Genomic DNA, 13130 nt, shown 5'->3' with positions numbered 1-13130 from the left:
TTAGTAAGCTTTTGAATCGGAGCATTTGTGTCTCCAGGTTTTGGAAAATCCTTAGCAGATGATCATTTTGAAATTTTAATCCTTCCCACTTTCTCTCTTATCTCCTTCTGGAAGTCTAATTAGAAATTTGTAGACCTTCTCACTTTATCCTCAATGTCTCTTAGCCTTTCTTTCATATTTTCTATTTCTTTATCTTTCTGTGCTGCATTCGGAATAACTTCTTCAGTTTCTAGTTCACCAATCCTTATGTTAAATGTTTAATGTACCATTAACCTGCTGATTGGAGTTTTGATTTCATTTATTCTAATTTCACTTCAAGAAGTTCTGTTTGATTCTTTCTCAAATCTGCTTACCCCCCACCCTTTTTTAAAATATAGATGCTTTTTTTTCCTTAGCTCATTTTTTGGGTTATTTAAATGATTAAAGATATTTATTTTACATTTTGATAATTCCAACATCTATAGTCATTATAAGTCTAATTTGTTGTCTGTTGGATCTGCTGGCTTCTCCCTCATGGTGTCTACCTCCTATGTGTTGTAATTTTTGATTGACACTCATTTTTGATGGAACTTTATCTGTGAGAAGTCACTGAGTGGAGGTTGTTTGCTTCTGCCACATACTTGGTGGCACTACCTCCTGGGACCACTTTAAAATAAGTGATCACCTTGTGGGTTTTCACACCACACACGTCCAGAGTGACCAGGAGTCCTCCGGCAGCCAATAGCTGTGACTCTTCTAGATTCCTGCTTTCTCTTTGTCTAAACTCTAAGCATCTCTCTTTTTCTTTATCAGCTCATGGATGCATGTGAGATGTAATTTAATTTGTTATTTGGATTTTAAATTGTTTTTTGAAGGGAAGATTGTTCAGGGCATCTAGTCTGCCACATAGTCAGATTTAGAACTTTCTACTCTTGGCTAGAATGTGAAACTATGTGAAAAATTTTCCTGGTGTGTGTGACTTATGTAATACAGATTCTTTTTGTATTTCTTTGTCTTTTTCTAGGGTGATCGTGGAGTCCCAGGGTCATCTGGAGAAAAAGGAAACAGGGGAAATCGGGTAAAGTGTGAGAAGATTCTTCTCCCACATCTCTCAGATTCCTGCTGCAGAAACTGACCCGGACAGCTTATTTCCAAACTCTGGGAAAGCGTCATCTGTACTGTGTTGGGAGTGAAAGGGTGATAAATATTAGATTAGTCTTTGGAACTTCTACTTAAGGCCTGACTCTGCTGATAGTGAAATGGGTCATGGGAACCAGCTTACTTAACCTTTTGTGCTTTATCATGGGCGTCATTCCCTTTTGCGCAAGCTTTTCATAGCTTCCTGTCACCAGTGATGTAGTCTGACACACAAGGCCTTTCAACCACATCCTTCACTAATCTCAGTCCAGAAGTGTCCTTCCCAGTCAAACTGGGCTCCTCACTGTCCCCTGGAGATTCCTTCTGCACGCCGAGCTCTGTGTCTCACCCTCACTCAGTACTTCATCCTGGAACGCCTTTCCCCTGCAACCATCTTCAGTGCTTACTTGAACCTCACCTTTCCTTCAGTTTCCACCTCCTCTCTTTCCTCCTAATGATACCCTCCTTGACCATGTCGGTCTGTAGTGACCTCCCCCTTTTCTGCATCCTCCCGGTGTCCATTGTTTGGACTATCTGCTTGACTGTGACTATGCACTGTGCTGGTCACTCTCTCCATGTGAGGGAGGGCAGGTACCTGGCGTATGTACTGCAACTCCCCCTTCCTGTGCCCAGGCAGACATTACTAACCAATTTCCCTTCCCATGCCCATGCAGACATTACTAACCGATGATGGATTCCAGCCTGAAGGATCCAACTTGACACAGCACTGTAATCAGCTTCTGTTGATTCACTGGATTAGATAAAGGAGGTTAAATTTATTTACTTATGTTTTTATTACCCCTATGGAATTAGAGCAATGCTTTTACCCTTAGGCGTGGATTGATTTCCTGATACATGAAACAGAGAGTCGCAAGACATGACTCTTTATTGAGGTTTAATTTCCAACCTGCAGTTTGTGGATCAGATTTTGGAGAAGGTGGAGCACACTACATTCCCTTCAAGACTGGAGAGCCTTCAGTTTCCACCAAAATTAGTTGAATTCAGTAAATGCCTGTCAAGTGCTTCCTACCTGTAGGGCATTTTGGCGGACACAAAGAAGGGTTCAGAGGTAAATGAATCAAGGTTATGACCAATAAAGAGCTGGTTTCCTGGTGCAGGAGATAAGATTTGTACAGGAATAACTCTAATACAAGATAGGATAAGATAAAGGCTGTAAGAATGGTACAAATAAAGAATCAATGGGAGCCCGGTGACTTGGAGAGGAATCTCAAGTACAGTGGCCTTTCTCCATCCAATCAGTCAACAAAATTCACTGAGCATCTATTGTAATTTAGGGAAGACTGTAGAATGGGGACCAAAATAGGCATGAGTTCTGTTTCTCAGGACTTGCCTCTGTGGGGTGAAACAGATATTAATGAAATAATCATGGAAATAGTTGTAAGATTACTGCTGAGATAAGTACGTGAAAGGCAGGGAAATGGCACAGGGATCTGATCCAGCCTGTGCAGTCAGGAAGGCTTCATTGAGGGAGTAACGATGGAATGAAATTTAAAAGATGGTGAGGGAGGAGGAAGGGGATGTGAGACCAGCCTTCCCTACTGAGGCCCTGTGGCATTTGAGAATGTGCTCAGGGTGGAGAAGACTCGGGCATTCCAGGGAACACAGGAAATCAAGACATTCTCCACTGAGACCTCTGTGAGACACACACACACACACACACAGGGTATTCCAGGTTAAGAAAAAGAAAAGGCTTAGATTAAAAGAACTCAGAGTGGTTTTGGAAAACAAAGATTCCACTTCAACAAGAGTGGAGGGTGAGATCAAAAGTATAAAGAGTGGGAGGACAGTCTGGAAGGGCAAGTTGGAGCCAATTTGATGCCATGTTTTAAGGGTTTTGTTCTTTTCTGCTGAGTCACCAGGTGCTGTTGAAAGTTTCTAAGCAAGGAAGACATGTGTTCAAAGCTACAGGTTTGGAAGATTACTCTGGAAGCCAGTGTCTGGGTCAGAAAAAGGAGGGACTATATGTTGGACAAAACATAATAGGCACCATATGTCAGGCCCTGTACTCAGCATTTTAATTTACTATTCCGTTGAATCCCTATAACAGCCCTATAAGATAAGTATGTCTATTTCACCGATGAGAAAATTGTTTTGAACTGAGAAGTCAAAGAAATTTGCCTTGGTTGTCAATTAAGCAGCAGGATTAGAATTTAGAATTAACTAATTCCTTCTTACCATTGTATCAGACCGGGGAAGACGTGACGAAAGGTCTCCAGCAACAGTATGAGGTGGCTTCTTGTGGAACCCAGAGAACATCCCATTTCCTGTGTGTCTGAGGGTCAGATTTCAGAGGGGGCCCCACTTCACTATTCTCAGGGTGTGGTGTGTACCCTCCAGAACCAGGTACATAACATCATCCGAGGAAGGCTCCTGCAGTGGGGGGGGGGGGGGGCGCTCTCCCCAATTCTGTGATTCTGTAGGAACTATGGCACAGAGGTGGTACCACTAAAAGCAAGGTTTAACAAAAATTTTTTTTTTTTATTGAAGTGTAGTTGATTTACAATGTTAGCTTCAAGAGTACAGCAAAGCGATTCAGTTGTACACATACATACACATATATATTTTTTTCTTTTTATATTCTTTTCCATTATATGTTATTACAGGGTATTGAAGGTAGTTTCCTGTGCTATACGGTAGGACCTTGTTGTTCATCTATTTTAGATACAGTCATGTGTATCTAACAGCAGGGTTTAAGAGAAGCAACCATTTGCTTTTCATGTCATAGTCTTATGGCAAGTTGCTCCACCTCTCTGGTTCCCTGCCTGTAGCAGTCAGGGGCTCCAGAAGCATTTCTCTCTCTTTCCTTCTCTTTTTCATAAGATCTTGCGCTGCTAATACTGATGGAGAGAGCCTTCTTTTTCTTACATGTATTTCTGTGTAGGAGCATCAGGAAGTTGTGAAAAGATCCAGGGTATTGGTGGTAGGGGGACAGGGTCTGACTTCCCTGAGTCTCAGTTTCCTCATATGTAGCAGGTTAATTCTTGAATTGTGAGGGTTAAATGAGGCAATGCACATATAGGGCCAAGTGTATCCCAGATTTCCAATAAAAGGATGTTCTTTTCTGTGTCTCAACCTCACCTCTTTGGCAGCTAATGCTTCAAAGTTCACGTACTACATTGCTCTTTTAATTTGAATCTCATTTGCCATTTCCCTTTAGGCAATAGATGATTTTAAAAAGTGACACTTCTTAAAAATTTGATTTAAGGGCTTGCCTGGACCACCTGGACGACCTGGCGAGCGCGGAGAGCCTGGGCTGAGGGGAGATTTTGTGAGTAGTGGGGTTTCAGGGATTTCTGCTGCTCTAATCCAGGGATTGTGAATTGTTTGCTTGGGCACAAAGGCAGAGGACAATGAATTATTCATTAATGAGGCATCTGTTCAGCCTGCCTTAGTATTGCGACCAATAGGAGATTTGAAAGGAAGTCCATCTTATACAACGTTTGGGCTCTTAAAGAGTTTAGGATTTTAATTGCACTGGGTATTTGGAATACTGAGCAGGCTCAGACAACTGAAAGGATCCACTTTGGTGCCTTTTCTTTTTTAATAATCATACTTTGCCTACCCATTTGAGCTAAGCAACCTTTTATTTTCCCAGGGGGATCCTGGAACTGATAGTTTCACCCAAGGCCCCAAGGGGGAAAAAGGGAGGCGTGGACACCAGGTAAGACGGTCTCCCTCCCTTTGGGGCTACTGGTGCCCTGGGAGCAGATGCTGGCTGGGGCAGGAGTCATGGGCATACAGGTTGGATCAGCAGAGAAAACCACAGTGAAAATGTATGGTCTCCGCTGTCCATGGGGACAGGAGCTCTGAATGCTAATCTCTACTTATATCCTTGTCCTAGCATCCCTGTCTCCTGGTTTATTATTATTTTTTTGTACAGATCTTACCTCCCACAGCATTAGTAATTTAAGTTACTTTACCTCTTTTGTCCTTGGTTTCCTCATCTCCAAATTGAAAATATGGGACTCAATGATACCTAAGACCTTTCAGTTTTAAAATTCTCCAATTTTATAATGATGCCTCGATTTAAAAAATGCTCAGGGTCATCACCCCGCTGGCTTGCTTTCTGTCATGGCAACTGTAAATTGATGTGTATGGGGTACCATCCATTTTTAAAGATAAGATCTTTGTCTAGTTCTAAATACTAGAAGCATTGTGATAAGAGTCATCACAGAAGAAAAAAGACTTGCTATCTTGACAGAGACCAATTTGTTGAAAGGTATTTTTAGATTTTTACGCCCAAGACATTAAAATGCAAGATTCTGAAAAATGACTGAAATAACCCAGGTACCTCCAGCCATAGAGTTCATCCTTCCCAGTTTCCAGGAATGGGGTGTGCATAGCAAAATGCTCACAACTGTAGAGGAACTTCCGTTTGCTTTAAACTCCAATTTGCAACCTTTGACAAAAACCTTAGGACATCCATTCTCCTCCCTGAATTTTGGCTAGTTCGCAACCATTTTATATACGCCCAGGTTCTGAATAAAGTCCAGTTTGTAACAAGATCATTATTACGCAGCTATGTGAGAAAATTGTCATGATTTGCTGCAAGAATTTCTCATCCTGTTGTCGATTACAGTTGTTTTGGACCAACTGTGAGGATTTTCTTTGGTGAGTTGAGATCAGAGAGCCGTGTGAATTGCCTCAATCAGCTATGGGATTGAGCTAAGGGAACAGCAGGGCAGCCACCCTGAACCCATCCCGGCCCCAGTTTCCTCATCCGCAGGGTGGGACTATTAGAGAAACCATTTCAAAGTTTCCAGGAGTCAGTGCTTGTCATGGCAAGAAAGGTCTTGATCTGTATCATCTGTGGTTTGCTCATGGTTTCACTGCTGGAAAGGAACTCAGGTCTCTAGACAAATTGTCCGCTGCTGCGTCCGTCTCGGCACCGGGGGGACCCTCCTGCTCACAGCTTTCCGAGGTGTCCGAGGTGTCCGTCGCTGACTTTAGCTAAGGGTTAACCTTGAACACCGGATCCCTGAATTGTGCGTGCAGGCAAAAAGGTACCTGAAACAGAGCCACGTCATGCTGCATTTTCCTTCCCTGTGCTCGCTACTCCCATGCTGAGCTCAAAGAAGGCTCCTAACTAAGCGTTCTTTGAGTAGGTTTGGATGATGGAAGTCCCTCCCGCCAGTTACACAAGCCTGCAGCCGGTGCACGCTGACGGCCTAGCCTGTTAGGTGCTTTGAGAAGAGAGCCCTTTAGGGGTCAGTCTTTCCTCGGTTTTACCAAAGAGCAGATTGAATGTAATCTGGATGGAGAAGGGGCCCTGATGAAGCCGTCTTTCAAACCACAGAGGAACTTTATTCTATGCCTAGAATTTGGGGAAGGGATGGGAAACCAGTGATGGCTTCACACTTCCGGGAGAATGAAAAGCAATACAACCTTTGTGGAAGGCAATCAGTCAACATATGTCAGTTAGAACAGCTGTTTTTTGTTTGTGTTTTTTAATATGCAAGTGACAGAAAGCCTGACTGGCAGGCTTTAGCTGATAAATGTGTTTGATAATCCAGGTGGGGGCAGGTTTGGTACACGAGCTCAGCGATGTATCAAAACCCAGTGATGTCATCAAAACCCAGTGATGTCATCAGGGACTCAGCTCCTTCTTTCCAGGGTGCCATCTGCAGTGTGGTTCTTGGGCTGGGCATTAAGGATTTCATCTCCACTGTTACATGAAATGGCAGCAGGAGAGGGGCTTTCTTTCATCAGGGCACTCCCAGAAATACTCTGTTTATAGCTCATTTGGCTCATTGGCTGGGTCCTGGGCTCCCCACCCACCCTCACCCCATTTTAAGAGTGCCAGAGAAAGGACGTCTCTGACAGAGGAGATGAGATTGTCATGATTGGCCTAGACCTGTTGTAACTCAGCCCTTAGAGTGGGGCGTGTTGTTGCACCAAACAAAACTGAGATTTTTGTCAGCAAGGAAGAAAGGGGAGGGTTTGTTGCGTGGTCGCTAACTGTACCTGCCACAACTTAACATGTGCATGTCCTTTGACCCAGTCTTCCCAGCTCTAAAAATTTATCCAGAAGCGTATCATGGATCAAACAAGGTTTTAACTCCAAAGATGGTCAAGGTGGTGATTTTTAATCACTGCAAAGCTTACGTGTTCAATGAAAAGGGATTGTTCGTATAAATGATGGTGTACCAACATGATAAAATATTATTAAGCCATGAAAAATAATTTAGAAGACTATTTCTAAGAAGGAAAACATTCATGGTATGATACTAAGTGAAAAAAACCAGATTACAAAACTCTGTATTCCACAAGGGGTCCAAATGGGTAGAAGATATCTGTATCTATTTTTCCTAGAAGGATAAACAGCCAGAAGTTGTGCATTTATTATCTTTAACCTTGTTCTCTGAATTGTTGAAATAGTCTGTGATGAACCTGTTCTACTTTTTACCCCAACTTTTTATTTTGAAAAATTTTAAACTTGCAGAAAAAGTTGTAGCTTCAAGACAAGTGTAACGAACACCAATTGTTACCACTGACCCCGCTTTACGTCTCTCTGTACAAATACATGGGTAATATATGTACATATTTTGCTGAGTCATTTGAGGACTAATTGGAACAAAGGCATTCTCCTATACAAGCAAAATACAGTCATCACATTTGAAAAATTTTTATATCGATGCAAAATTATTTTCTAATATACAGCCCACATTCAGATTTCCACACTTGCCCCAGTAACGCCCTTTACAGCTATTTTTATTGTTGTCCCCGGACCCAGTCAAGGATTATGTGGTGCATTTCATTGTCTTGGTCACAACTGTTGCCCAGTTATTTGTTTGTTCACATGACATTGATGATCTAGACCAGTACACCAACATCCCTCAATTAGAATTTACCTGATTGTTTCCTCATGACTAGATTCAGGTTAAGCATTTGTGAAAGGAGATTAATTAATGCTGGACCCTTCTCAGTCACCAGGTGGGACACTGCCAGTCTCTCTCATTATTGGTCCATTAATTTTGTCATTTGATTAAGATGGTGTCCACCAGATTTATCCATTGTGAACATACTTTTCCCTCTGTCCAGTGATTAATCTGGAAGATGACACCCTGAGACTGCATAGTTCTTATTTACCAACCATCTTTTACCCAATGATTCTAGCATCTGCCCAAATAATTCTTTTACTATTCTGGCTGCAAATAAATTATTTACTGTTGAAATAAGAAAATGATAAACATTTTAAGAAAGAATCTTTATTACATCTGGACTAATTGTGAGTGTTTTACTTAAAGCCTTCTCCCTCATAAAACCTACTTTATTGTAAAAATTCCAATTATAAAAGTAACACCACAGATATTTGAGAGTACAGAAATGTAAAACATAGAGGAAAAAATTCAGGAGTTCCAGTAACTAAGAAAACCATCAGCTTACTAGACCTTCCTAACTTGTTGATGGCAAAGTTACTCTCCCTGAGACATTCAGATGAGGATCCCATGAGCTTATTAAGAAATGTTCTAGAACAATATAAAAAAATGAGGAATCACCATTTTGTCTTTCTCCTTATCTGGGATAAATTATTTACTCACAAAATTTAGCATACTTGGAAAGAACAACATGATAGCACAATTTTTTTCTACTTTATAAACTTCTGATAAATACAGTTTTTGATTGTTTTTATACGATTACAATAAGCATTTCTACTGTAATGTAATTAACACATCTCTCACTTCATGGAATATTTAAATTGTATCAGAATTTAATCTGTTGTAAGTAACAGTTAGAAGAATAGCTTTTCACAAAATGTTTTTGTTTCTGTATTAAAAAAATTTTTTTAATTGAAGTACAGTCAGTTACAATGTATTGATTTCTGGTGTACAGCATCATGTCCCAGTCATGTGTATATAACACATATATTCATTTTCATATTCTTTTTCATTAAAGGTTATTACAGGGTATTGAATATAGTTCCCTATGCTGTATAGCAGAAACTTGTTTTTTAATCTATTTTCATATATGGTGGTTAACCTTTGCAAATCTCAGACTCCCAAATTTATCCCTTCCCACCCTCTTTCCCCCATTAATCATAAAATTGTTTACTATGTCTGCGAATTTGTTTCTGTTTTGTATGTTTCTGTATTTCATATTCTTTGCCAATTTATGGATTCTTACTGAGTTAGCATGAAACTTCACTGAGTAATTATCTAAAATATCCCTATTTGGGACCCAAGATGTTTTTTTCCATTCTCCTGAAATGTGGACTCAGTTTGGTTTTCTCTGGACACCACTCATTTTCCCACTTCAGACCTTAAAGAGGTGAGAGTGCTAGGGAGTGTCCCCATCATGACTGAATAGCCTCCCCTTGCACCATCTGGTCTACCCATCACTCCACATGTGCAGAGACCACTCTTCTGTTTCCTTTTGCACATTTTTCAAGTATTAAACCTGGCTTCTTGGCAAGTACGTATGACTACTGTCCCAGCATGGTGAACGCTTGCTGGATATTGTTCAGCAAACAATCTGGGGAGAAAATGCCCACAATGTGGATATTTCAGAACACCAAATTAAATCCATTTGCTTCTAGAGGAAAGCTGACCAACAGAATTTTCTAGATCACAGAACTGTTCTGTATCTGTGCTGTCCAATATGGTAGCCACCAGCCACCTGTGGTTATTGAACACTTGAAATGTACCTACTGTAACTAAGGAACTAAATTTTAAATTTAACTTACTTTAGATTAATTTAAACTTAAGAGCCACATGGGGCTAGTTAGTGGTTTCTGTGTGGGACAGCCCATATCTAGAGGGTAAACCCAGAAGTGTGTGGACATCTAAACAGATCTCTTTACCTCTTTCTTGTCAGGGAAGTTCTAACATTGATGGACCTCACGGGGGAACTGGAAGTGTTGGCCCTCAGGTAGGTATAGCCACTTGTTGGATGTATTTCATCTGCTTTTGTGGGAGAGAGAGAGAGGCTGGGGTGAAAACAGGCTTGTTTCCTTCTCTAAGGTCTCCACTTTCCTTCTATCCTTAGGGTCCAAGAGGAAGACAAGGTCTGCCAGGATTGAAGGTCAGTGCTTTCTGGAAAGAGTCACTTCTTATTGCACACATATGGCTTCTGTAAATAGTTCTGTCTGGGGTCAAGGCAGGTGTTGGTTGGGCTGATGGAGGCTGCGTGATCCCTGAGAGGTTTCCATCGAGAAGGGAAACTTTATATGGTTCCTCTCTGCTCCCTCCCCAACCTGCTGTAACAGTTCATCTAGATTGAAAATAAGCTAACATCTTAAAGAATTGCTTTTACCTCTGAAATAGTGATTTTTTCGTTTAAAGAAGTGGGACTTACTACAAGTACATAAGAGAGTCTCATAGTCACTAAATAAAGAGAAAAGACCAAGCAGTTACAATTTCCGAAGAAGGGTTATCTGAGGGTGGGGTCGGGCATCTCTGTAGGGGAATCATATTTTACAAAGCATTTGTCTAACACTTCATTTATATGACCTCATGTAACCTTTCTACAACCCCAGGAGTTATGACCATCACTGGTTACTTTTTATGGATAAGAGAGGAAATAAAGGTTTAGCAAAGTGAAGTTAGTTGTCAGAGACCACATAGCTAATAAGTAAGTGGTGGAGATAGGATTCAAATCCAAAGATCAAGATGGTCTTGGAAATTTTTGTTCAAAATGAGAGTTATGTGGACTCCTCTCTAATGTGGTCTGGTCCTGCTCTGCTGGTATTTTTTTTCTCCCTAGCATTCTCAGGATTTAGGGATGGAGGAGAGGTCAGAGACTGACTTATGTCATCTCTGAGCCTGGGAATGGCTGAGCACGCGCGCATGTGTGTGTGTGTGTGTGTGGTGGGTGGGCAGTGACCTCCTCAGTACAAAAGAAGGTGAGACTCCTGTGTCTTCAAACTAAACATGTTGGAAAAGCATGGCTATTGAGAAATTTCAAGTCTCAAAAATGCAAACAAGCTTTGTCGACACCAAGTAAAATATGACTTCTCGTAAAATGTTGAGGCTTGAAATAGATTCTTATGCTTTTAATTCAGTTTGAACATTTGTGAAATAATGTCTTGAACTATCATTTTAGTCTATTGTTTTTAGCTTCCAAAAGGCAGAAAGAAATAGACTACAACTTGACTAGGCTAAGTTTTGGAGAAATTAAATGGCTCAGTGGAAAGAATTTCCTACTCTTGAATTATTTAATATTTTTGCGATCCTGTGTGTGGTTTATCTAACTAGCCATCGGCCGTGGGTCCTCTGCCCAGTTGGGTCTTGGTTATTTTTGGTTTGCTAAACTGAACTCCATCTCCTATGTCTTTCCTTTTTATTTAATTTGAACCAGAGCTCAGCCTGTGCATAATTTTAAAGTCAGATTGCTTACTTTGCTATTTCTTTGTTTTCCATTTTGAATGTTTTTCTATTGAATTCTTCTAATGGAGAACAAAGATTTTTCTTAACCTGTCCATCACTTCCATACACTTCCCCTCAACTCATCCTTATAATACACTTATTTTCTCTACTTTTGGTCAAATCAATTCATCATTCAGATGATGACTGATAAACATCACAAATAGCTGTAAATGATATTTATCCGTCACTTTTGTATTCCTTGAGTCACCCTCTCTCCCCAGGTGCCTATTACTAGTTAATCATAAAGCTTTTCTACAAAACTGCTCACCTCCCAATATTCCTAACATGTGAGGTTTATTTTTCTTAGATTCCTCCTTCCTGAGCCCTCTGTCCTCCTGCTCTAATCCGGGCTGATTGTTCTCTGGGCCTCTGCACTGTTGTCTTCTGGGGACAGACTTTGAACAACAATCTTTCATTTTGGGAGCTGGGAAAAGTGTGTGACCACGGCCATCTTTAATAGAAAACCTCTCCCTTTAATGCATCATAATCTTGATGGATCCCTGTACTTTTTGCTCTTTTCAAGAATCACTTTAGTTGTTTGTTCTTGTTTCTATTCAAGTTTGAGTTTTTAATAAGAGGAAAATTTATAACTACTTGCAGGTTCCAGAGTGAACTAGGTTTATCCAACAAGTCAGTGGTTTGCTAGTTAACCCAGTGTTGGAGCCGTGGTCATAGGACTCGTTTATGTTTTGAGGCTGTAACTTGCTAAAGATCAGTCAGTATTATTGGGAAAATGTGGCTTAAAGAGGTGCTGAACTCCAGATTACAGTATCCCTTGACCTTGGGAAAGTATGGTTCATTATTGTGTATAAATTAGATGTGCTGGCTTTTGCAAGGTGCATAATAAAATGAAATTTTAAATAAGATTTTATTTATGGAAAAAATTGTACTATGGCAAACAAATCAATGCACAGATTATTTGGCAATAAGGGAAAACTTTCTGTTACTTAAGATAAAATTAAGAATATCATTAATTTTTTAAATGTGCATAAACCCACCGCCCTCCTGCAATTATTTTCCTGTTTGTATGTTTCCTTTATTTGCATACATAATAAAGAGCTGTTTTTAATGTATATACTATTTTATATTCTGCTTTTCTATGTTTCCAAATCTTACTAGTATCACTTTAATGCATTATATCCTACTCTGTTGAAGAACAGTGATTTACTAAACCATTCTAATGTTGAACATTTAGATAATTTCTATTTGTTTAAATATGACAGTGATGAAAAGAAAACGCTGTATCACGGGGCTTTTATTTTGTTCTTGCTTTTCTTTGCTGTAATGATTTCCCTAGTATAAATGTAAAAGAGTCTGACCTTTGCTGTACCGAGCCACATCATTTTCCAATCTGTTGTACTACAAATGTCACTAATGTGATGAGCAAATTGGCCCACATCTTCCAAACGATTTCAAAATGTCTAGCTACATGCCTTTTAAAACGTGACTCACACTTACGAATCTAGAAATCAACTCTTGAAGAATAGAACAATTTAACAGGAATGATTAGTAGAAGAGCTTCCAATTTATCTGAATGGTTTAAAGAACTTAAGAAGCACAAGTCATTGATCCACCTATTGCTTCGTTCTGAGCTTAGGGTTTCTTGTCTTTGCAAATCTGTGACTAATC

The 13130-nt window shown here is 40.2% G+C and overlaps 1 protein-coding gene across 1 annotated transcript in view; it reads left to right on the top strand.

The window, feature by feature from the left end:
* LOC105088773 (collagen alpha-4(VI) chain) overlaps window positions 1-13130 on the top strand; it is a 110125-nt gene that overhangs the window by 61073 nt on the left and 35922 nt on the right. Inside the window, exons 17-21 of the mRNA XM_031466360.2 lie at window positions 1004-1057; window positions 4343-4405; window positions 4733-4798; window positions 9952-10005; window positions 10123-10158. Of these exons, the coding sequence (XP_031322220.2) occupies window positions 1004-1057; window positions 4343-4405; window positions 4733-4798; window positions 9952-10005; window positions 10123-10158 (273 nt within the window). The remainder of the gene's footprint in view (window positions 1-1003; window positions 1058-4342; window positions 4406-4732; window positions 4799-9951; window positions 10006-10122; window positions 10159-13130) is intronic.

This window comes from Camelus dromedarius, chromosome 2, assembly GCF_036321535.1.
Source record: "Camelus dromedarius isolate mCamDro1 chromosome 2, mCamDro1.pat, whole genome shotgun sequence".
Lineage (NCBI taxonomy): Eukaryota > Metazoa > Chordata > Mammalia > Artiodactyla > Camelidae > Camelus > Camelus dromedarius.
The sequence above is the reverse complement of the archived record's forward strand: the minus strand, read 5'-3'. Positions and strand labels throughout refer to the sequence as shown.